This window comes from Bos grunniens, chromosome 5, assembly GCF_055505025.1.
Source record: "Bos grunniens cultivar Pamir isolate PY7600 chromosome 5, Bosgru_T2T1.0, whole genome shotgun sequence".
Lineage (NCBI taxonomy): Eukaryota > Metazoa > Chordata > Mammalia > Artiodactyla > Bovidae > Bos > Bos grunniens.
Window position 1 is genome coordinate 13,218,419 of NC_141169.1, and position 27,045 is coordinate 13,245,463.

Below are 27,045 nucleotides of genomic sequence, written 5' to 3' on the forward strand. Positions count from 1 at the left end.
GTTAGATCAATTATATGCCTTAGTTCCTGGCCAGTTTTCAGGATGATCCCTACAAATGTCCTCTTTTATTCATATATTATTCCCTTTTACCTCTGTTCCTAGCTTAAATGTCCCTTTGCATCATAGGCAACTATCCTAATGTAATTGATTTCTGTCCTTAGATTTATAATGTATCCTTGTAAAGTATATAATGGTACTTTGGGTAGGAATGAGTTTTTAATATTTTTAAGTAATGTGACAGAATGCATTAGGTATTTTGAATATTTTTCGGCTTTTTCAAGGTCTATTCCTGTTAAAATATTTACGCGGAACTTGTTGATTCTCACTGCTGTATAGTAATCCATAAAGTTTCTCATGATACTCCCATGATGGATAAGTTGATTATTTTCTACTATCAGCCAACACTAAGAGACTTGTATTAAACATCCTCTTAAATGTCTCCCCTGGTGGCTCAGACTGTAAAGAATCTGCCTGCAATGTAGGAAACCCTGGTTGGATCCCTGGATTGGGAAGATCCCCTGCAGAAGGGAATGGCCACCCACTCTGGTATTCTTGCCTGGAGAACCCCATGGACAGAGGAGCCTCATGGGCTACAGCCATGGGGTTGCAAAGGAGTCAGACACGACTTAGCAACTAAACACCAATAACAAGCCTTGGATTGAAATCTCTGCTTTCATACTTCTGTATTAACTTGGCAAGTTGTTTAGTGTCTCTGAGTCTGTTTCCTTATTCATGCAGTGGACAGGGTTTTCATATACAGTGCTATGTTGAGAGCTCAGTGAGACAATAGTTTTCAAGTATATGGTGTGACATGTGGCATGATTAGGTACTGCATAATGGTAAGTATGTGCTTCTCCTCTGTTCTCCATCAGAAGCCAAAGAAGGTATATGACTTTCCAAATATGAAAGATTAGTATTCTCTGTAGATATTACTAAGTATGTAAAGTGCATTATATTTGATCCTGTTTTTGTAAGCAACGCTTGACACTGTAAATTGTGAAGAGCATTCATTACAATGATATTAATGATAATAGCAAACATTTATTGAGTGTTTGCCACATGGCTGGCACTATCTTAAACACATTCCATATACTAACTCATTTAGTCCTTGTCAAAAAACCCAGGAGATATTATTTTCTCCCATGTTGCAGATTAGTAAATGAAGGCACAGTGTGTTAAATTACAGGGCACACAAGCAAATTTGGGATCGAAAGATTCTATACGTTTTTATGCATTAAAAATTGGTATCTCAAACCCTTTCATTCTCCATATAGAACTAGTAATTCTCCAGATGAATAGATCTGGACACACATGAGCCTTCTCATCCTCATCTTCTAGTTGGGAGGGACTCTGGTTTAAGGGCCCAGCAACCCATCTCCTTGTGGGAAAGAAAAAGGACAAGAGAAGCATCCAAGTTTGAAGAATAGGTCTGCTTGAGCGCCTTGCTTTGTGGGCAGCTGGTGATGGGGTATCTTATAATATTGAGAAATCATGATTGTTTAGAGTGAAAAATAAAGGGTATAGTAAAAATGTACATTTTTAAGTGTGATTATGTGTGAAGACACAAACTTACTGATTTTCCCACTTGTGAATTTATTAGCAGGAAAGATATAAAAACATTATACCTGAGTAAACCATATATACTTAACTCTTTTAAGGAGCATAATGTTTTGCTGATATATTCTGATGACTATTGCTGCTGCATCACTTTAGTCCTGTCCGACTCTGTGTGACCCCATAGACAGCAGCCCACTAGGCTCCTCTGTCCCTGGGATTCTCCAGGCAAGAACACTGGAGTGGGTTGCCATTTCCTTCTCCATTGCATGAAAGTGAAAAGTGAAAGTGAAGTCGCCCAGTCGTGTCCTACTCCTAGCGACCCATGGACTTTAGCCTACCAGGCTCCTCCGTCCCTGGGATTTTCTAGGCAAAAGTACTGGAGTGGGGTGCCATTAAGCCTCTTTATATCTTTGATCTTAGTTATCTTCTTTTTGATTCCCAATTCTTCTGTTATTTATCAGTGTTTTTGTTTTTGAATGAAACCTTTGTTTATTTTAAGATCATTTCTTACAGTTTCTGGTTTAGTAGGTATACAACAATTTCAGTTCGTGAAGAACTCTACTGAAATTTGAAGGAGCTTCACATCTTTGTAGGAGATCTTAAGGTAACATCGTTCTTGGCCTTATGATGAATTGTATGTGTATATATTAACTTTGAGACATAATCATCATCCTTTAGGCTTTCACATGTAATCCCTCAGTTTGAGTTTAAAGGAAATAAATTTTCTTTCTTAAAGATGTTTTATGAGGCTTTTTTTCTCTCCTTGTGGTACTTCCTGACGGCCTGATAGTATATCATATATAATCAGAATGACACTAGTCTGAATACTTCTTTCTTTTTTTGGCAGCGTGGGGTAACCTTGGAAATGTTCTCAAGAGTCAGAGCAAAATTTCTGAAGCTGAAAGCGCCTATAGAAATGCTTTGTATTACCGAAGCAACATGGCTGACATGCTTTATAATTTGTGAGTATGCATTGCTTTTCCTGGTTTGGTGTCTTTGAAACATGATGAGCAAGGCTATTGTTTTCACTGCTGGAAATGGATATGATGATAGCTAATATTCTGAAAGTCTTTTCATGAATCATGCTTCTGACGCTAGCAAATGGATGGTATTTGTAGTACAACTCTTTGTTTTGGGTCACATCATTGATATTCATGTGTATTCACATAATATGGCTGAAATTTTTGAAGTAGTATGCCATATAACATACAAAAATTGGTTTAACAGCTTTTAGTTTTGTTTTTTTTTTTTTTAAGTTTGTACCTTAGTACTTGGGTTCATAAAATAAGACTGCTATGCATGCTGCTCTATATAATTGATATCTTGATTTTTTAATGGTATATTTTATTCTCTGTTAAAGAATCACTGGTGTCAAAGTATGTATGGAAAGTATGTACTGAAATTGGGAAGTTAATAAGATAATATTTTTCTTTTTCCACCCTGTCCTTCAAAGGTAGAGATGATTAGGTTGGAATAATGGGATAATTTGGAATGCCTGTGTATGTTAGGTTAGAAAAATCACTGGGGGAAAATGCTCTTCTGTTCTTTGAATGGAAAGTCCAGGGGGTGCAGTTAGATGTGAGTGGATAAATGCAAGTTAAACTGAAATCCTTTTCTGTCTCTTGTATTGGATACTTTTTTGTTTATAAGTAATAGAACCTTAGCCTAAACTTGCTTAAACACAAAAGAGAATTTATTAGCCCCCATAATTGAAAATTTCCTGGGGTTGACTAGATGAAGGCATAAATAGATCCAGATACTTTATTATGTTTTGAGTATTTGTCTCTATTTTGCATTTTTGGTTTCCTCAGGGTTTACTGCTTTTTCTGGTACTCTGTCTATGTTAATGAGATGACTCCTACACCTCTATGCATATAGAGTGTTCTTAGGCTCTGAAGGAGTTGTCTTGGTGTGTCTATTAATCCTGAAAAGGGTCCTGCATTCTTGAAACAGACCCCCACTGACAGTGGCTCCAGGATTGGAGTAGAAGGGAGAAGGGCGGAGGACCAGTTCCCTGTAGAAAAGGAACAGGCATCATAAGATGTCTACTGCTTGTGTTTAATGACTGCAATGCAATATCCATAGTATTAAATTAATTTTCCAACTTCATTTTTTAATATGGCTAAATCTCAAGCACATATATATATTTTTTTTAATTCAGGAAGAAAAAAAAACAAACCAAAATCAAGATATTTTAAGGGAAAGCAGACAAGATGAGCTCTGTTTAACTTCCTGTTTGTATATTTACCTCCTAGACTTTAAATCTGGGGTCTTAGTCTTTTGGCCTGAAGTCTAAATTAGATCAATGTGTGTTTTGTGTTGACCTGCAGAGTTCAATTTTCTCTTTTTAAATTGTGCCTTCAAGTGGACCACTCCCTCTCCAGTTTATACAGCCCCTGATATTTACAAGATCTCTGCTGTTTTATACTTCATCATATACATAATATATATGTGTGTCTGTGTGTGTGTATAAAACCATCATTTCCCTGAAATAATTTGAGATTGCATCTTTTTCTTTTCGTGAATGGATGTATCTAGATTCTCTAGCAAAGCTCCCCCCATGTCTTCTTCATCTAAATAATATGACGATACCATATTATTCATAGTTTCAGTTCAGTTGCTCAGTCGTGTCCGATTCTTTGCAACCCCATGAATTGCAGTATGCCAGGCCTTCCTATCCATCACCAACTCCCAGAGTTTACCCAAACTCATGTCCATTGAGTAGGTGATGCCGTCCAACCATCTTATCCTCTGTCATTCCCTTCTCCTGCCCTCAATCTTTCCCAGCATCAGGATCTTTTCAAATGAGTCAGCTCTGGTGGCCAAAACATTGGAGTTTCAGCTTCAACATCAGTCCTTCCAATGAACACCCAGGATTGATTTCCTTTAGGACGGACTGGTTGGATCTCCTTATAGTCCAAGTGACTCTCACAAGTCTCCAACACCACAGTTCAAAAGCATCAATTCTTCAGTGTTCAGCTGTCTTTATAGTCCAACTCCCACATCCATACATGACTACTGGAAAAACCATAGCCTTGACTAAACGGACCTTTGTTGACAAAGTAATGTCTCTGCTTTTTAATATGCTGTCTAGGTTGGTCATAACTTTCCTTCCAAGGAGTAAGCGTCTTTTAATTTCATAGTTTATTATTCATAATAAATAATAAATTCATAATTTCATACTTTATTATTTAATAAAAAAACCTTATCTGTTTAATAAATTTATACAAATGTTTATTTACTTTTGCCTCTGAAAATAATATTGTCAGAGGGACCTTTTGCCTTGCAATTTGGGTCACATATGGCCACTTTGCTTCTTGTGCCTATTTCTATGCATTTTCGGGGGGAAAAGCTGAACAACTGGCATCTCGTCTCTGAACTTGTTTTTCTCATCTGCAGCCATTGGTTAAAAAGTTAACTATCTTTTGGTGATGTTTGTTGAGCAAGGGTTGAAAGAAAAAGAAAATTTACTCAATTAGATGAATATACTTTAGATATAATTTAAGAACTGCATTTTATAGCTCACTCTGTGGATACATATATAAACTGTGAAAACAAATAGATAAACCTCCCTGAACCCTAATGAAAATTCCTGCTGGAGGAGTGGTTGTTAACAAGATTGGGTTCCCCCACCTCACCATTTGTAGGAAATGGGATATGGCATAAATAGTGTCAAAGTAATATTTCTAATATGACAAGTTTCTTTAACAACACTTAACTGTTACCTCAAATGAACAGGCAATTCCACAAGAAAACGTGGCAATGATTTTTGATATATTGTGTTACATAACCCATGTGGTTCACAGAATTCTGCTACATAATTATGTTTCAAAATAGGTGAATCCTTCAATGATTTTTAATTAAATAGTAATAAAATACATCGATAGATATTTTGCAACCCATAATATCATAAATATGCTTGGCATCATGTATACCTAGGAGCAATCTTTTTTTTTTTTCTGTTTTTTTATGTAGTTAAGGTTTTCTCATGGACAATTTAAGGACTATTTGACAAATAAAAAAACATTTTTTGAGATATATATGCTATATCACATAACTTTCTCTAATATACAGACATAATTCTTGTTCTATTGCAAATCCTGAATGTAAAGGAGTTTACTTTGCTCACTTTAGCCCAATAACATTCCTTTGTGGTAGCAGCAGTTGTTAATCACATTTCATATTATCAGTTAAGTCTCTTAAAGATGCTTTATGACCAAAATCTGAAACTAATGAAGCTGTTATAGTAGTTAACATGAAATGCTCTTATTTATCAATGGATTTTATAGTATTATTTATTTATATTTGTGCTGGGTTTTCATTGCTGCACAGGCTTTTCTCTAGTTGAAGCGAGTGAGGGCTGCTCTCCGGTTGCAGTGCGAGGACTTCTCGTAGGGGCTCGTCTCGTTGGGGAGCATGGGCTCTAGGTCTCACAGGCTTCAGTAGCTGCGGCTTCTGGACTCTAAAGCACAGGCTCAGTAGTTGTGCTGCACAGTCTTAGTTGCTCTGAGATATGTGGGATCCTCCCAGACGAGGAGTCAAACTTGTGTCTCTTGCCTTGCAAGGCAGATTCTCTACCACTGAGATTCTCTATCACCGAGCCATAAAGGCTGTTGAGAATCATAAGCTACTATTAGGTCTTCTACTTTCCTTTAAATAAGTAACCTAAGTTTTTTAAAAAACATATTCAATGTTCATAAATCTATCTGCTTTGTAAATTGTAGAAAAAATCATATTGCTGGAAATTTTTATTTGGAATATAACTTGGAAACATACTTCATTTTGTAACTTCAAAACAATAATTCCTAAAGACAGATATGCCACCACTGACCAGACTCAGGATATTCTAAGAAGCCAGAGATAGTCTTTAAATTAATTCCTATAGTTTTATTTTTATGTTTATATTTTAAAAATATAACTAGCACAACCAAATACTGTTCTAGGAGAGAAAAGAGAGAAAAAAAAAATGATTTGGAAAACTATGAAGAAATAGTATAAATGATAAGTGGTTATATCTAAAGTTTAGGAAGCATTGCATTAAAAGATGTTAAAACTTTGAGGACTTCTTTTATACAAGATTAATTAATACCAAGTTATATCCAAGCATTGCATATGTATAGCTTTCAGTTCAGTCAGTTCAGTTCAGTCACTCAGTCATCTCTGACTCTTTGCAGCCCCTATGGACTGCAGCATACCAGGCCTCCCTGTCCATCACCAACTCCTGGAGCTTACTCAAACTCATGTCCATTGAGTCAGTGATGCCATACAACCATCTCATCCTCTGTCATCCCTTTCTCCTCCCGCCTTCAGTCTTGCCTAGCATCAGGGTCTTTTCCAATAAGTCAGTTCTTTGCATCACGTGGCCAAAGTATTGGAGTTTCAGCTTCATCATCAATCCTTCCAATGAATATTCAGGACTGATTTCCTTTAGGATGGACTGGTAGGATCTCCTTGCAGTCCAAGGAACTCTCAAGAGTTTTCTCTAACACCACAGTTCAAAACCATCAATTCTTCAGTATTCCATTTTCTTTATAGTGCAACTCTCATGATAGGATAATTTAAAATTTTTTCTTTGACAATAGTTACTTGAATTATATTTATGTCCTAACTACTCTTGTTAGTTGCTTATATATGTTATTACATTTTATCTTCACTTGATGTCTGCACAAAAAAGAAAATGAAACTCAGATAATTTGTGTAAGATCACACACACGGTAGAGGGGGCAATATTTGAACTTAAGATATTCTGACTCTACAAGGCTGCAACAATAGTATTCTGCCCTAGCTGGCAGAAATAAACCAAGATTTTGAGGGAAGAAAAATTTCAGTATACAACTTTCAAATTCAGGAAAATAGTTCAAAACACCTTTCATGTAGAAATAAAATACTTGGAATTACATCTAACAAAAAATAAGTTAAATTTTTTTATGATAGTTCCTTAGTTTACTAAACTCGGGCTATACTATTTTGTTAAAAACATCATGGGTTTGTACATCTGAGCTAAGTTGCCTTTGAGAAAGTACTATAGAAACTTTTTAATTGCCTAAACATTATCACATTTTGTTATCACTTCAATCCATGTTACAGACTATAGTCATATAATGTGAAATTTAAAACAGTACTTAGTAGTACCTTTTTGTGTTCAGGTATAATTGACATGTAAGATTTTATTAGTTTCAGATGTACAATGATTCAATATTTATTTATATTGCAAAATGACTACTATAGGAAATTGAGTTAACATCTGTCACCATACACTGTTACAAATTTTTTGTCTTGTGATGAGAACTTTTATTTAACATCTCTCTCTTAGCAACTTTTAAATATATGATATAATGTTATTAACTAGTCACTTTGCCATGTGTTCATTGTATCTCCAGGACTTACTTATCTTATTACTCAAATTTGCACCTTTTGACGCCCTTAACCATTTTGCCTACTTCCTAACAATTCTACTGTTAATCTCAATAGATGTGTTACATTTATTGCATAGCCTGTATTTAGTGTTTTATTCATATTGTCAAATTTAGTAAAATTCAGTAGTTCCCACAAGTTGTTTTAAGGCCCGTTTAACAGATCTGCCGTATGATATTCATTTATCTTTTCAGGTGTAATAAATTTTCAGGGATAAGTCGGATGGACCATTGCTCAGTGATTTACACTGTCAGATCTTACAAATGCACAGCCGACTTTCAACCTTTTAACTACACTGCCCACTGCCATCAGAAATATAATTGATTTCTCATCTGAAAAATACTCAGTGTTCTTTCATTGTTATAGATTTATCCCAGTCATTCTGTTCCAATTGCTACCTAAACAGGGAATTCAATAGAACACTGAATATTTCATTAGGCACCAGATTTCAGAATGCAGATAATAAATTTAATGCGGTTTAATCAATTCTTGATTATCTTGCATAACAGAGGGGATTATTTCCGTGGATAATAGAGATTTTGCCACCATAAATTAGCTGTCATTTTGGTTCTACAAAAATGTAAGTAATCATCTAATCCTAAAAGCTAGGAAAGGAGTAATACAATAAACTAATAAATTTAAGAGAACTAAAAATAGAAAATTCTAATAAAGTAGAATATGGAGAAAAAATGGGAAGTAATGAATAAATATAAGAGCTTATTCTATTAAAGGATCAACAATTTATGGCAAAGATCATGTACAAAATACAAAATCTCAAATATACAATATTGAGAATGAGAATGGGCCTGTATTCAGATATATGGAAGCTTATTTTTTTTTTTTTTTGAGGTTAAATCTAATTTATTTGTACAGAAAGTTTCTCTCTTATTCTTACCCCTTTCACACACTTATAACTCATTCAACAGTGAATCTGGCCAACATATCAGTATTTTTTTCCCAAAAATATGGCCTCCCTGAAAATAAATTGAACGTGAATACTAAAACATTAGGTAGGTTTCATCCATACATTTCTTTCCAAATTTTCCCTCAGAAAGTTGTTGAGATTTGATTATGGAAACATAATTTGATTATGGAACCACATTGTTCATACTGCTTTTCAGGTCTACTATATCTTTCTAATTTCCTGTCTACTCATTCTATTAATTTTTGAGAGTTTGAAAAAAAAATTTTTTTTTGAGAGTTTGATACTGAAACTCCAACTAAAAATCTCAATTTACCTAAATAAAAAATAATTTTAATATATAGTGGAACTATATGTAACTTTGCTTTGTATTTTCCAAGTCTCCTGTAAATGTATTATCATACTTTCATAATTAAAAAAATAATAATAATTTGACCACATTTACCAATATGTACTAAACTGGTCACAAAATAGTAATTTAATTATACAACTAAAAAATAACAATGTTAGTTATATTTATTAACATCTTAGTAATATGGATACTGTTCTGGGAAAATATAAATGTTTAACATTAGCTCAAGAAGAAGTAGACAATCTGAATCAAAACCTTGGAAAAATTTGAAAACCACATTGAAGAATTTTCTCCCCCAAGGAATCAAGTTAAGGCATTTCATGAATAAGTTCTATCAAATCTTTAATCAAATAGTATTTGTTGCACTAGTTATACTTCTCAGTTATTTTTGTGAAGCTAGATAAAATGGATAGTAAAAAGTCTGATGTAATTGAAAACCAAAAAACAGAAGAGAATAATGACAATGAAACTCAAAAACAAGAAGCAAACAAGCAAGAACAAATAACAGAGTCATAACAGGCCACTTAGACTTATGAATATACATGTAAATGGCAACCTACTCCAGTATTCTGGCCTGGAAAATTCTGTGGACAGAGGAGCCTGGTGGGCTATAGTCCTTGGGGTTGCAAAGAGTCAGCCATGACTGAGCACATCAGTACAATATACATGTAAACATACCCTAAAATTAATATAATAGATGCAGTAGCATATTAAAGATTACTACACCACTTTCAAATGGGATTTATTCTACAATTTATGGTGGAGTATTCAATACCACAATTCAATTGCTATGCTCTTTAAAAAGTCAGAAGAAGCAAAAAATTATGATCATCTCTAGAAGTGCTAGGAAAGGTTTTGATCAACATCTGCCTCAGTGAACAAGACATAAACTAGGAACAAATAAATACTTCTGCAACATAATGAGTATCTGTCTGAAGTTATAGAAATACCATATTTTATATTGAAATGCAATGGTCATTACGATTCAAATTCAGCTTCTTGAGGTAGTGGCAGTTTCTTATTGGTCATTACATCTCTCCATATCTACAGAAGTTCTAACTGTGTTTGTTGATTTTACAAATGATTTATGAAATTCTTATCAGAGCAGAGGTTACATTTATTACTAGAAGTGATAAGGTTAGCAATGGATATTAGATAGCTGCATTTGTGGTTCTTTGAATGATTGTTTTGATCATTGTCACTGAACAATTCTGGACAACAAGAGCCTTCTTGAATAAGGTGTCTAGAGTTGTATTTTCTTAAAGTTTCAGAAACAAATACATTTATGTTAGGGTTGATTCCTGTATTAGTTTCCCAGGGCTGCCACAATGAAGTACTGCAAATTAAGTGGTTTAAAATAATAGAAATGTATTGTGGCCCAGTTCTAGAGGTTAGCAGTACAAAGTGAAGCTGTCCACGGGGCATGGTCCCTCTGAAACCATTAGGGGAATCCTTCCTTCCCTCTTTCCTGTGGTTTGCTGGGATTCTTTGGAGTTCCCTGGCTCACAGCTGCATGACTCCAATCTCTGCCTTTGTCATCACATGATGATCTACCTGTGTGACTTTGCCTTTGCATCCACTTATAAGGATACCAGTCAGATTAGGGGCTCACTCTTGTTATCACATCACATCTGCAGTGACCCTTTTTCCAAATAAGGTATTGAAAGTTACAACTTCAACACATCTTTTTTAGGAGAGAGATAATTCAATCCATGATAGCTGCCTGTTGGGAGCTTTATTTTGAGGCAGTGTGACAGATTCTGTCCCCAGTGTCAAGCACAATGCCAAGCACATGAGTTTTTAATGGGAGAGAGGGGTTAAGGGAAAGACTCCTTAACAAATCTAAAAATTTACATAGAACACATTTATATATCTCATGATGCCAAGAGCTCTGTCTTCAGAGGAATTAATTTAGGAGGATAGAGCAATGAGGGAAATGTGGGGTGCAGAGTTGTCACCATAGGTACAGTTCTAATGAGAGATTTGTTTGTTTGTTCAGGGTCAGGTTTTGAGGACCCTTGAGAGGTTAGAAAGATAAGAGATTACAAAATGAAAGTGGTGAGACTACCTGATAATGGGGTTGAGCCATTCCTTGAATCCTCATTGAAAATAAGGTGTGAGAAGGCTATGAAAGTGAGATCTGTAGAAATGAGGGGGGAATTAAAGTGAAAAAGTGAAAGTTGCTCAGTCATGTCTCTTTGCAACCTCACGGATTATACAGTCCATGGGATTATTCAGGCCAGAATATGGAGTGGGTAGCCGTTCCCTTCTCCAGGGGATCTTCCCAATCCAGGGATTGAACCCAGGTCTCCCACATTGCAGGTGGATTCTTTAACAGCTGATTGACTAGGGAAGCCCAAGGCACTGGAGTGGGTAGCCTATCCCTTCTCCAGGGACCTTCCTGAGCCAGGAATTGAACCAGGGACTCCTGCATTGCAGGCCAGTTCTTTACCAGCTGAGCTGTGCTGGTAAGACTACCTGATAATGGGGTTGAGTCATCCCTTGAATCCTCATTGAAAATAAGGCGTGAGAATCCTATGAAAGTGAGATCTGTAGAAATGAGGCGGGCATAACACTTGGCCAAATGGCTAGAGTTCAGGGCAAGGTTTCCTGCCAATTTCCATATATATGTGCATGTAAGGAATGGAGGGAGGTGCGCAGAGAATACCAGGGAGGTCGACAGGTCTCGCAAAACAGAATTCAGGAGAGGCTATCAAACAGGAATGCCAGGAAGTGCTTGCCATATTTAATATCAGATGAATGGGACTGAGAGACTTTGGTCATATTCCAGTGGCTTGGAGTCATCAGAGCTCTGGGTACATGACTCGTCAGGCTCTTTAGTGATTCCTGGAAGAAGGTGAAACAGCTTGCAGGTACTTGCCTACTTCACATGGGAAGAACAAAACCTAACACTTAGTATATACTTTGATTTTGTTTTAATTGATTATTTTACCACTTCATTTGTACTTGAATACAGTATGTTGCAGAACATTAAAACACTACTGAAAAATATGAGTAAAATATAAAAGTTATTATTGCATTCCTTACACATCTTATCTCCTTCTCTAGTACATATCTTTTTACTTTTTTCTATATGTAGTTATAACATGTAATTATACAAGCATAATTTTAACTTTTCCCCTGCATATGTGCATAACCAGTGACTTTTTACTCCTGAGTATATGTACAGATGTGTCATAATTTTCATTACTGCCTCTGATTATATTGTTTCAATTGGGTCTGTTACATAGACAGCATTAATAGATGTCCAGTACGATGGTTTCAAGACTGTGTTGCTTAATTCTTCATTTCCCTAATTACCAGTGGAGTTTGTATTGTTTATTAGCTGTTAGTAATTTTTCTGGAAATTAATTATTCAGGTTTCTTACCTGGTTCTTTTTTTTAACATCAAAAATGTTTTGTATTGGAGTATAGCTGATTAAAAATGTGGTAGTTTAAGGTGAATAGCGAAGGGACTCAGGCATACCTAATTCTCAGCCATTTACCTAATTCTTTTTTTTTTTTTTTCATTTATCTAATTCTTTACTGAGATGTTTTTCTTGTTGATTTATAAGATTTAAGGTAAAAATAGGCCCCTCCGTTGCACTTATATGTATAACACAAATGTTTGTTCTGCAGATATTTTCTCCTAGTTTTTGCTTATATTTTTAATTTTCTTATGATAATCTATTGTACATAACTTGAGTCTCTCTCTCTCTCTCTCTCTCTCTATATATATATATATATAAATAAAATCCATAGATCCTTTCCTTTAAAGCCTCTGCATTTTGTCTCTATGAAGACCAGTCATAGGCTAATATTTTTAAAAGTTATTGTCCATTTTTAAATGTTTTTAGAATTATTTGTTTCTTCAGCTACTTAGTCTACCCTGAATATATGTTTTGTATTAAGGTGATTTCCCCCCCCCAAAATGAAACATAATGTCCCCATAATAATTTATTAACTGCTTCTCACATAGGCTAAATTATATGTAAACAAAAGGTTATTATGGGCTTTATTTTGGTCTTTTGATAACCTACACCAAGAACAGATTGTTTTATTTAATATAATTTCTGGTATATTTTATATTTTAAAAGGTAAGTCTCCCATTCTTGTTACTTATCTTCAAGCACTTCTTGATTATTCCTGTGTTTTTTTTTATTTAATAGGAACTTATCACAGCCTTGTTAAATTGAATTAGAAGTCCATTTGTGCTTTTAGTTGATTTTCCAGTGACTATATGTTCAAGGGAGGTAAACTGAGATTGTTCTACTCTTGAAGTATCCCTTCCAGATAAATGAATTTCTGTATTTATTTCAAATTTTAAATTTCCCATATTTAAAGAATTGTGTTTGGGAAAGTCTCACATGTTTGTTGATGATTTATTCTAATTTTTTTCTAAAAAGTATTTCTGCTAATGTGAATTATATTATTTTATTCCCACTCATTACAGTTTAAACTGGTTGTTCTGATTATTTAGGTTTTACTTTTTTCTAAAGATAACTGATTCCAAATTTTGTTGTTGCTCTATCATATGTCTGGGTTTTAGTTGAAAGTTCTTTCTTGGATTTTTCCCAAATGTTACATTCTTATTTGCCGGGAGGCCTTTGCACATACTATTTGTTTTGCCTGCAGCATTCTCTGTTTTCTCCTCTTATGACCTCTTTATACCCTACTCCCCATCCTTTTTGCCTGGCCTCATACTTTTACATACCTGTGTACTTCTCTGGGAAGATTTCTTGATACTTTTCTTATTACCAGAATTGGAATATGGATAGTTGGTCCCAGATGTTACCATAGCAACTAATACTTGTTTCTTTTTAGTATGGATCATATTTACATATTGGGCTTCCTAGGTGGTGCTAGTGGTAAAGAACCCACCTTCCAATGCAAAAAGATCCCCTGGAGGAGGAAATGGCAGTCCATTCAAATATTCTTACCTGGAGAATCTCGTGGACAGAGGAGCCTAGCGGACTACAGCCCATAGGGTTGCAAAGAATCGGATATGATCGAAGCAACTTAGCATGCACACACGCACATTTACATATATGATACCATGCTTTTGTTAGTTACAGTGCAATCTCTGTAAGGCCAGGGGATGTTTAGGTAGCATTCCATCCCCAGTACCAAGCACCATGCCAAGCACATGAGCTTTAAATTGTGCACTAATCCATGGTGATTAAGAATCTAATGAATGATTTAAAGTATGTATATATGGATTAATTAATGAGTTAATAAACTATTAAATAAGTTGATTAGTGAATTCACTGACTGAAAATAAACTAACAAAATGCAAGTTTGCTAGAAAACAGTCTCAGGTTTGCCAAGTATATCTAGTCAGTTCCCTTCTTTTCCAACTCATGTTACTAGTCATGTTCCCGTTTGACTCTTCGTATTGATTTATTCCACTACTTTTTCCATTATGTATACCTATGAAAAAGCCATGTCTAGAAAATGTAAGAGTAGTAAAATTACCTCACAGGTAACATGGTTATTGTATACATACTGAGGTGGGATAAAGATTCTGGAATATATCATCTGATGTCAAGATCTGACTTCTCATTTCCTTTCTCCCACCAAACCCAAAACATTTTCTTTATAACAAACATATTGAAAAAAAAAACTTTTTTTAGAATTAATAAGAGAAAATAATTATGTTATATAATTGGATAACCAGCCAAGGGATGTTTCAGCACAACAAATTCTGATATCTTTTTTAATCAGAAAAACTCAAATAGTAAATAATAAAGCATTTACTTCTATTCTGATTTATTAAAACTGTGATGATGTTTCATGGTTCCTAAAGTGGAAATAATCTGTTTAAAATCCTACTTGAGGTGTGTAAGTGGCTATACAATTGATTTTTATTTATAGAAATACATTGTTTAAATATATCTTTCAGTAATTTTCAATTCTAATTTGTAGAATTCCTATAGCATTAACCATCCCTACAGGAAAAGTGGATCAACTAAGGATATCAGTGTCGCCTTTATTGAAAATATTTTCAAAGTGAAAATTAGTAATTATTTGAAATTAGGGCAAATTAACTATGCTCGATGATTTCATCAACCATTTATATGCATTTGTGTGTGTAAATTCTTGAGTATATTTTAGCATTAAATTATCCACTTGAGTTTTGAATACTATACTATATGCTATAGAATGTAGAATGCTGTATACTACATTCAAGAAATTTGTTCAAGTCTTCTGTCTTGTCAAGATGGCAGATAGATTAACACAAGAGAATAAATATATGATGACCTAGATGTCTATAGGATGGTAAAGAAGAAGTCAGAAATAATTTAATGGAGAAGCTAAATTATAATACATATAGACCGATTAAAAAAGACACACAATGAAAAATTTTTCATTGCAGGTTTTATAGTGTAAAACATCATATGTGATTATTCAAAGTACAAATTATAGGTAACATGAAAGCTCATTTTACAGCTTTCAAAGTATCTAGTGGGTTTTTGCAAGTGGTTTTCAGGAAGAAGCTATCAGGTCAGGTGCCTGGGATACTTAGTTGCCTGGGGTGATCAGTCCCAGAGAAACCTACTTGTGTAATAAAAACACGCAGAAGTTTGACAGGGTTATCCTGTAGAAGTAGTGTTTTGGTGGGATTTCTCCCACTGTATTGTCACAGGAACTAGAAAGACTCAGTTGCTCAGTCATGTCCAACTCTTTGAGGCACCATGAACTGTAGCCCCCTAGGCTCCTCTTTCCATGGAATTCTCCAGGCAAGAATACTGTAATGGTAGCCATTCCCTTCTCCAGGGTATAGTCCTGACCCAGGGATTGAACACAGGTCTCCCTCATTGCAGGCAGATTCCTTACCATCTGAGCCACCAGGAAAGCCTCACTCAGAGTCCAGTCAAATCATCATGGGAATCATTAGTTTATTTGGTAAGCATATCTATCCAAGTGTTAAAAACTTTCAGTATATAAGAGTATCAGGCAAAAGAATATTGGATGAATTATAATGATATTAGTCCAGGACAGCTTGATGCTATGAAACCTCTTGACTGAAGTTCCTCCTTCCTTGGAAAGTGCTGGAATAAGTGCTATTGGCATTTACCTCTGTAAATCACACTTACAGACCTTTTTTCTAAGTCACACTACCTTTCTTACATGCAGAATTTTGTATTGAATTCAGTTGTGTTAATACAGTTAAACAGGTTATCACTTCATACCTGCTAACTTCAGAGCCATCTTATTTTTTTTTCCCCACAGTTCATTTTTGAATACCATTTCTCTGAATCATTGTGGCTTGATTTTACAGTTTAGCTTTCAAGGTAAAATCTATTTTCTTGCCACTCTAAAATCCCCAATGCTTGTAATACCTATGTCAAACATCACTAATTTTCACACTTTTATGAGATGTACTGACCAATTATAAAGTTTGATTAATATGGATTATATTTTGAGTATGTTTATAGACATGAACCACTTCAATGGCAGAAAGGAAAAGTGAAAGTTGCTTAGTTGTGTCCAACTCTCTGCCACACCATGGACTATACACTCCATGGAATTCTCCAGGCCAGAATGCTGGAGTGGGTAGCCTTTTCCTTCTCCAGGGGATCGTCCCAACCCAGGGATCAAACCAAGGTCTCCCATATTGCAGGCGGATTCTTTACCAGCTAAGCCCAAGAATAATGGAGTGGGTAGCTTTTCCCTACTCCAGGGGATCTTCCCAACCCAGGAATCAAACTGGGGTCTCCTGCTTTGGAGGAGCTATCAGGAAAGCCTAGAGGAGCTAAAGAATCTCCTGATGAAAGTGAAAGAGGAGAGTGAAAAGCTGGCTTAAAACTCAGCATTCAAAAAATGAAGATGGTGGTGTCTGATCCTTTCACTTCATGGCAAATAAGTAAGGAAAAAGTGGAAACAATGACAGATTTTATTTTCTTGGGCTCCAAAATCACTGTAGATGGTGACTGTGGCCACGGAATTAAAAGATATTTAGTCTTTGGAAGAAAAGCTATCACAAACCTAGACAATGTATTAAAGAGCAGAAACATCACTTTGCTGACAAAGGTCCTTCTAGTCAAAGCTATGAGTTTCTCAGTGGTCATGTACGGATGTGAGAGCTGGACCATAAAGAAGGCTGAGCACTGAAGAATTGATGCTTTTGAACTGTGATGCTGGAGAAGATGCTTGAGAGTCCCTTGGACAGCAAGGAGATCAAACCAGTCAATCCTAAAGAAAATCAACCTTGAATATTCAATGGAATTACTGATGCAGAAGCCGAAGCTCCATTTGGTCACCTGATGTGAAGAACTGACTCGTTGGAAAAGACTCTGATGTTGGGAAAGATTGAGAGCATGAGAAGGGGGTGACAGAGGATGAAATGTTTGGATGGCAAACTCAGGGAGATAGTGAAGGACAGGGAAGCTTGCTGTGCCGCCGTCCATGCGGTTGCAAAGAGTTGAACATGGCTTAATGACTGAAGGGCTTCCCTGATAGCTCAGTTGGTAAAGAATCCGCCTGCAATGCAGGGGACCCTGGTTCGATTCCTTGATCAGGAATATCTGCTGGAGAAGGGATAGCCTACCCACTCCAGTATTCTTGGGCTTCCCTTGTGACTCAACTGGTAAAGAATCCGCTTGCAATGTGGGAGACCTGGGTTAGACCCCCTGGCTTGGGAAGATCCCCTGGAGAATGGAAAGATTACCCACTCCAGTATTCTGGCCTGGAGAATTCCACTGACTGTATAGCCCATGGAGTCGCAAACAGTCGGACACGACTGAGCAACTCTCACTAGGCAACTGAACAACAACAGCAAATAGGCATGAACACATATGCAATTTGTTTATTGGAAATAAGGTTTCAGTCATTCAACAAACATTAGAGCCCTCAGAGTGATAGATGTTGGATGGTGAGAATAAACTGACAGAGTATAGTTTCTGTCCTCAAGTAGCTTGAAGTTTGGATTTAAAAATATGTTAATAAAGCAACATCTCTTCTAAACAAGAGATGCTTGTATTATTATGAAAAGGCAAAGACAGCTCAGCTTGGAGCAAAAGGAAGAATAATAAAGAGAAAGACAAGAGGAGTCAAACTATAAAGACAAACGAAGAAATTCATTTAGGAGGAAAATTGTACAGAATTGACTGTGTAAGTTTCAGATGACTGTTGGGCATCCACTAGGCAGCTAGAATGTGTTTCTACTACTCATGAGAGCATTCTGAGGTAAAGGATATAGATTTAGGAATAATTATACAAGTGTGTGAGTTGAAACTAACTATAAATAATTGTGGAGGGTGTGTGTGTGTGTTTGTGTGTGTGTATGTATGTGTAATGTGTGTATATATATGGATAAAGGAAAGAAGGACCATGGATGGAATCCTGGGTAACATCAATATTAAAGGAGCTTGGTATTGAAAGTGGAACCATAAAGTGTGCTCAAAGAAAAAGAGAGAAACCTAGGGTGTTTGATGCCATTGAAGTTGAAGTATAGGACAGCAAGAAGGGAGAAAATGGCCAAAGATCATGTACTGTAGAGAAGTATTTCTATGAGGATTTTGTGTCCCTTTGGGGGCAAAATATTGACATTAATCATGGGTCTAGAAACTGGAAGTATTATGCACTTCTGAATGTAGTAGAGGATAACATTTTGTCTTCAAAAAACAACAGGATGTCCTGGAGAATAATTTTTTTCCTACAAAATGCATGGCCACAATGACCAAAGAATTGAAATTCACACTAGGAACTCCTTAGGAGCTGGGGATATAATTTATTTATGTCTTTGTTTCTAGCGCATAGTGAAGTCCTTGACACCTCCTTGGTACTAACAAGTGCTTTTGGATAGGACTGAATTAAACCACTTATTATTTTACACTCATTTCATTATAGTGATGGATACTACACATCCTGGTGTTGCTATCTAGGATTGCTTGCTGGAAGCAAAGAATGTTGCTAAATGTTGTTAAATGTTGCCCTCCCCATTGCAACCTAAAGTAAAATTGAGAGAAATCAGAATCTTTTTAAAAATAGGAGCCTGGCAACAGAAAGGAGGAGATTAAATCCTTCCTCTGCTTGTTTGTATTATAGGTTTCCTATTACGAATATAGTTTTAAAACGGCACAGTGTGGGTCACGCTTTTTGCATGTAGAAATATTCATTCAAAATTAACTGTGCAGAGAGAGTTAAACTATTTTCCATGTTGGGAAAACGATGAAAGACATTTTTCTGAAATCTCATTAAAACGGCCTTTAATTTTATAATCATTATTTATCCAGAGCACTGTAGGTGCATTTGAAGACATATATTAGAAAGCCTATAAAAGAGGTTTATTAAGAGATTCATAATTGCATCCTGTTTTTTAGTGCCTCGTGTTTGGTTTAACTTTAAAACTGATTGAAGGTTGCTCAAATGGCCAGAAGCATTTTTGTTGTTGTGGTTCCTAAAATTATATTCACGTGGGCAGTGCTGGCTGATAGGCAGCAGGATTTCAAATAAATTAATTTTAGTTTTCTCAGAAGGAGGTTTTACATCATGGGGAAAAAAAAAAAAGTATCTTCCTCTACTCTTGTAGAAAAATGAACAGATGTGGATTTGTTATTTGTGTAGTTCCAGTCAGTCCTCTGCAGATTTACAATTACTGTGACTTAAGAATTATTTCCTAGACACAGTAGTACAGTAATCTTGTCTTCCATTTTATTTTTTTCTCTTACACAAAACTTAACTAATTTGGCCTTCATTTTGGGAGAAGTTGCTTTGTATGTTGGAGAAGTTTCTTAAAGTATAATTGAAGTTTTGAGGGAGACCATCTGGATATTAAGATGATGAATTTTAAAAATTAATATCTTGTCATCTGCTGCTTATTTTCATCTTGCATGCTATTCATATAAATAGTGTACTAAATTATTACTGTGGCTAAATTATATCTCATATCAGTCACTTCTTGTAATTCTTTGCTCCAAAGAATTGCATGAGGCTCCCCAGCTGCCCTATTTAAACGGTAAAACCAATACAATATTATAAAGTTAAAAAAAAAACACAAAAAACTGCAGCCCCTGCACTGCTCTCACACTCCTATTCTCTTTTACTTAATTCTTTTTTTTTTTTAACATTTATCACCTTCTAGTGAACTTTATAAATTCCTATTTAGCTGTATATAGCAGTATTTAAATAAGTACAACTGTTAGTTCATTGTGTATATGTAAGCTTTATGTAATCTCCCTGAAGACAGAGTTTATATATAGCCTAAGTGCCTGGTATAGTGGTTAGCTCATAGCACAAGCTTGATAAATATGTGTTGGATGTATATTTGTATGTGCTGTCCATGATTTAGGTACATCCATTTTCCTCAAAGTCTCTGTGTGTAAAGGGTGTGTCATGGATTATTTTAGGGCCTTGCCTCCTGCTTTTTCTTTCTTCCTGCATCCCTGTTTACCTCTGTAGAAGAAGAATGAGTACCAAAAGATGCCGTTTTTCTTTACTCCTCCATTTCTTTCAATTACAGTGCCCCTACGTTGACTTTCCCCAGGCACCCTTATTTGTGGAAGTGACTAGATAGGGGGTTGGATGAAAGGCAAGAAGGAGGCGTGTTCCCATCTTGCTGTTCTGATAATACGGAGAATAGAGTGAAGAAATACCCACCAGTCATCTAGAGAGGAAGACCCAGATCCAGCCTGGTCAGTGTAACCACATCTCATCTCCAGACTCAGAAAATGACAGGCAAGCACTTTGTTAAAGAATAGAAATTTCAGGTTAGGGGATTCTTCTGAGCTACCCTGAAATCTAAAGGTATTCCAGTTTTTAATGCCATTTAGATTCTATGGATTGCCTTTGGTTTATTTGTTTTAATGATTGTGTGTGTGTGAGTATCCCCTGTATCTTTGCCTGATTGATGTAAAAATTCTCAGGAAGTTCTCTGAATCTTCAAAGATCACATTTGGAGTCGAAGCAAACCTGGGATGTAAAATGAGTACTCAGTACTCAGAATTGGAGAAGAGAGTGGAACTGTAATTATAAGCAACAACTGATATCAAAGAAAGATGAGTAAGATGGCCAGTTTCTAGACTCTGCTCTAAAAAAAAAGTAATGGGAAACATTCAAAGATGAGAAGTTTCTCTGGGCAGGGCCAGTACCTTTATAAAATATGAGGGTGGAATAAACAGAAAAGACAAGAGAATAAAAAGCAAGTGGTACTGAAAGTATTCACCCATTTTCTCTTCATTGTGAACACCTCAATCCCCAACCTTCCATCATTCCAACAAATCTTATGCTTCCCCACCAGTTCTTTTTCCCTGTCTTCAGCCACTAATTTACCTGTAGCTCCGATTGCTAGAACCTGTAAACAATGACTCCTGCCACAAACAGATCCTTGCTCTCCTGACCATTGAGTTGAGTGAAGGAATATGTCTTCTTATCACCAAAAGTAAACCTTAAAGATTAGTTTTAGGAACATTGTTATAAACGGTGTTTTGTTTTAATTCCTCAAGTACTTCAGGATAAGCCCCTGAGTGAATTGTTTCTAGGTTGTAAAATATATTCCAGGCCAAAAGAGATAGGCTAAAACTTTAATTTTTGGAACTCCTCTTGCTTATTCCTAAGTTAGAAACTACTGCTCTAAGTGCTGCTGACCTAACACCAATTCCTGCTGGTCTGTGAGATACATGATACCTTTTCCCCTTTCATAATTTATTGCTTCAACATCAGACTTTTGTTAGAGCCCTGCTGTTAAGGGACAAAGAAAACACCCCCTTCGTTGAACATTTACATTTAAAGTGAGTACATTGTACAAAATCTCTGTGTGCCTGTGGGAGCATCTCTATCCCACATTATAACCATATCTATGATGGAATCAGGGCCTGATTGTTTTCTATTTTGGTAATATCTTTTTTTGAGTGTGTTGATTCCTATGGAATTCACAAATGTTCATTATTTTTTTTCCCGGTGCCTTAACAAACTAGTTTGAGTTAGGTTTCCTCGTTATGAACTTCCACCGTGCATCAGACGGCATCAGGGTACCCTGTACACAACTTTGTCACTGCTTTTTAAATTATCTCTCTTCCCTTCCAGTCATTAAAATCTCTGTAATGGCCCTTTCAAGCTCTGTTTTGAATGAATGAATGAACAAATCAAAAATTTCATTACCTCGACTTTTACCAAGTAGGTCAGCCTTTGGTGTGTACATGTATCCCAGCTTGGGGTTCCTCAGCAGTGATTGTCCACTGTCCAGCTGATAAATGTCTCTCTTTTAAAAAATGACATTATAATTAGTCATCCATGTTGCATAGCCCCTGTAAATAGCAGAGAATAAAAGCCAGTCTGTATATAGGTTAAAGTTCCATCCTTGGTAGTTTCCTCTTTTAATTTGTGTTAGGTGTGTTTTTTAATTCTTAATTTTGCTTGTTTTAAATCACAAAATTCTCTTAAGAGGATGTGGGAATATTTGAAAGAGATTTGACTATGATCCCAGAAAATAGACCTATTTGAATAGTATTGGTTTTTGTGGGAGAAAAGGAGAGAAAAGAAGGATATTTGTTTTTGTGGGGAGAAGAGGAGTAGAAAAGAGGGAAAAGTTTTGATTTTTAAAAAGTTGAACACTCGCCTTTGCATCATGGAGGCAGATTTGTGAAATACTAAGGGCAGGGGTTTGGGCATTAAACAGATTAGGATTCAAATTGCCCATTTATCGGTCTTGTGCTTGGTCAAATTGCTTAATTCTTATTCTTCATCTGCAAGATGAGGTTCTGATATCACCTGGTGTTGTAAGGATTAAATGAAGTCCCTGGAAATTCGATGTAATTGTATAATAATGAATGCTAAAGAATTTGTTAACTGTTTATTTTATCCCATTTCTAACTGTACACAGCTCTGCTTTTGTGGAAGATATTGCTTACACTCACTGGTAAGCATTTGAATTAAGAGGAATGGGTATTAAGCCCAAGAATAAGTTACATAGATCAAAGTCTCCAGAGAAACAGAACTGATTGTGTACATACTATAGTAAAGAGATATTGTAAGGCTTGACCCATGTGATTATAGGGGTTGAAGTCCCACAATTTGTCCTCTGTAAGATGGAGACCCAGGAAGGTTGGTGGTGTGGTTGAATGACCTTGAGAGAGCCTGGTGTAAATTCTAGTACGAGTCTATTAGCCTGAGCACCAGGAGTGCTCAGGGAAGATCCCTGTCCCAGCCCAGGCAGAGAGGAAGAAATCTTCCCCTTCTCTTTTTGGTTCTAGTCAGACCTTCAATAGATTAAATAATGCCCACCCACAATGGGAAAGGCAATCTGCTTTACTTCATCTGCTGGATACATTGCTGATCTTCCTGAGACATCCTCACAGATGCACTCAGAAATAATGTTTAGGGACTTCCCGGGTGATCCTGTGGCTAAGACTCAACACTCCCATTGTAACAGGCCTGGATTCCATCCCTGGTCAGGGAACTAGATCCCACATATTACAGCTAAGACCTGACATAGCCAAAGAAATAAACATTAAAAAAAAAAAAAAGTTTAACCAGATTTATGAGCTCCCTATGATTCAGTGAAATTGACACATGAAATTAACTATCACAAGTGTATTGGTTACAATGCACTTCTTGGTGAAGTTGATTTGGTATTGGAGGCTGTAGTTTATCTACTTTTGAGGCAAGTCTGAGATGTTTATATATTGGGATTGGCATGTACAAATACAGAAAGAGAGAAGAGAAATTTGTTGGTATAGAAAATTAAAAGCACTGGGTATATGAGCAGGAGAGAGAGGGCAATTATTAATGGTTAAACTAAGAACAGGTATGTATTCCCAGTCTGCCACTGTGGAGTCATGGAAAGACACTGTGATTTGAAGCCTGGCAGTTTTGAACTTAAGTCTCATCTTGAGGCTTTGCAATTATATTACCATGGGCAAGCTGTTTAACTTTTCTCTCTGATGTTTTCACATCTCTAAAGTGAAATGAGTAATAATAGTTTCAGTTGCTGATTTTAAGTATGAAAAGAAATAATATGGAAAACACTATCATAAAGCCATCCAGCCTAATTCTTTCTCACTTCCTATTAAGTAGTTTTTTTAACTAGGAAAGTATATTCACACCTATTATTATTGTATGACAGGTAGAGGAAAATATAACCTTAATTATGTATTCAGAAGACAGGTATAAAGTGAATTATGCATATATTAATATACAGTATAGTCTGCAAATCTTATATCCAACAATAATTAACTAAGTAGATTTGAGTAACAATTCTGATTTGGTTCCTTATTTGTAAATAAGGTTCCTTATTTGTAAAATGGGGATTATACCCTTATAGGTTTATTAAGAGAATTACACAAGATAGTAATTGTGAAGCATTTTGTTCAGGACCTGTTACAAAACAGAAATGGACTTATATGGGTAAATGTTTGATTAGCTTTCACAGTCCAAGTTTTAAATCAGAAGCATCTTTGTAATGAATGTTCCATTTACCTGAGTCTTCATCTGTTTTTCAGACATGTTACCATAGTGAGGCTATATTTCTCTTTCTATAGACCCTAGGCAGAAACTTAATTTCAAAATAAAAAAGGTAAAGTCTACAACTTATTCATTTTCCTAATATTAATTGATGGGGTTTTTAGTAATACATTAGAAAAATAAAAACAATTTTTTTGTGGATGCTTACTGCCCCATATTTGATAGGTTAGAATAAAAAATAATCACCTTTAGGAAATAGGATGTCATTATTATACTTTATTCAGTTGGCAAAGTTTATATAAAATCAAATTTAGAACAAATAAACAGATCTGTGTCAAAAGAAAGATACCAGAGAGGAGGCTTACCTGTATTTACTGAAACTGGATTGCTTGGCAGTTCTGTGACACTTGGAGGTGATATCCAATGAAACAGAGTTCAGCTTTGGGGAGGCATGTAATAGAGTTATGTGTGAGCATCTGTCTAGTTCATGTCACATGGTTGTCTTCTTCTCCATCTCCATTCTTCTTCATGTAATAAAAATACAGAGCAGGGAAACGACATGCTCATTACCCTGTTTAGTGGAATTTAACCTTTTCGAGAAGTGACATCTTTTGATTTTGCTCAGAGTACATATAGTATATAGTAATCGTTTATAATAACCTAGCAATAGTTTAAAATAAATATCCAATTAATTTGTGCTTTTTGTAGCACACATATTATTATTCTAATAAGTTGAAATTGTATGTTTTAAGTAAAAAGTTAACTTTTTATATTCCCTTTCTCTCTTGGTACTTTTCTATCCAAAATTCTCTTTGTAAAAATATTATTTTTACCTATTATATTGAAATAGTTTAAGAAAAGGAGAGAAGGAAAGTTTGTTTTTTTTCGAGGAAAAAAAATATAAGTAGGGAGAAATATTTTGCTTGGTTTTCAATAAAAAGTCTGTTATCCTAGGGTGACCTGAAAGCCATAGACATGTCATGTGAGACCAGAATATTATATAACTTTGTCTCTGAAATCTCCCATGGAATGCAGATTCAGTCACTTAGATCTCACTGAATCTTCTGAGAAGAAAATTATACCTATTTTCGTTTCACTTGATAATTCCTAAGAGTTTCCCCTTTTTAGTTATTTGGGGATTGAGGGGATTAATTAAAATGTTTTTATATAAAAATGCTACTAATGCATTACTCTTTTGGGCAAAGAGTGATAACTCTTACCATTCTGATGTCTGGGCATTTAATTTAAGAGTTCCTATTTCATGCACCTGTTATGCTCTTGAATTGTTTAAGTTTAATTGAATATTTTAATTGCATATTTCATACTTGGCAGTTGCTTCACCTGGTTATCACTCAAAACCAGACAACCCATGCTTTGTATTCATTCAAATATAATTAAAATAAGTTTTCCTTAAAATTTTCTATAAGAGCTATACTAGATATTAAATATTTTATAAATAGAAAAAAAGAAAACATAAATGAAACAATACATGTGCTTCTTTTATCAGTAGAGAACAGATAAGAAAGTTAGTGATAAGAAATCCCAAATAACATTAGCTTAAACTAGCTAAAATTGTATTTTCAGTTTAGAGAAGTCCAGAGGTGTGCAGTCCTGTGGACTCCCTTCAGTTTCCTGTCTACTGTCCTCAGAACAGAGCCTCCACCTGTTCTCAACAAGATGGAGGAAGGATAAGGCAGAACATGTTCCCTCCTCTTTAAGAACTTTGTCTAGAGGTGCTCAGGCCACTGAGCTTTTACTTCATTGGACAGAATTCAGTCACGTGACCAAGGCTACTGTACCAACTGATTCTGATTGTGTATATTTAGTGGCTTGTGCATATTAGGTGCTTGATTTCTAAACTCTTGTATCATTCTAAAACGGGCATTACTGCAGTTAATTCAAGCTGTAGTAACTTACTTTATTTACAGCTTCTGTTTTTAAAAAGGACTTTTGAGTTTCATTCCATTTACTGCTGGGATAATCACTTGAGATTTTTGCCTGATGTCTATTTTATCAAGCAAGATTTGGGAGTGTTTGTGTGTCCTTCGCTGTCTCCAGGAGTTTGCTTAAACTCATGTCCATTGAATTGGTGATGGCATTCAATCATCTCATCCTCTGTTGTCCTCTTCTGCCCTTAATCTTTGCAAGCGTCAGAGTCTTTTCCAGTGAGTTGGTTCTTTGCATCAGTGGCCAAAGTATTTGAGTTTCAGCTTCAGCACCAATCCTTCCAGTGAATATTCCGGGTTGATTTCTTTTATGATTGACTGGCTTGATCTCCTTGCAGTTCAAGGGACTCTCAAGAGTCTTAACCAACACTACAGTTTGAAAGCATCAGTTTTTTTGTGCTCAGCGTTCTTTATGGTCCAACTCTCACATGTGTACATGACTACTGGAAAAA

The 27,045-nt window shown here is 35.6% G+C and overlaps 1 protein-coding gene across 11 annotated transcripts in view; it reads left to right on the top strand.

Moving 5' to 3' along the window:
• TMTC2 (transmembrane O-mannosyltransferase targeting cadherins 2) overlaps positions 1–27,045 on the top strand; it is a 497,284-nt gene that overhangs the window by 236,169 nt on the left and 234,070 nt on the right. For 10 of the 11 annotated variants that reach the window (XM_086398902.1, XM_086398907.1, XM_086398908.1 and 7 more), the window contains one exon: positions 2,405–2,519. In XM_086398902.1, the coding sequence (XP_086255028.1) occupies positions 2,405–2,519 (115 nt within the window). Of the gene's footprint in view, positions 1–2,404; positions 2,520–4,344; positions 25,317–27,045 lie in introns of those variants that run through there. The other variant, XM_086398911.1, reaches the window with a different exon arrangement.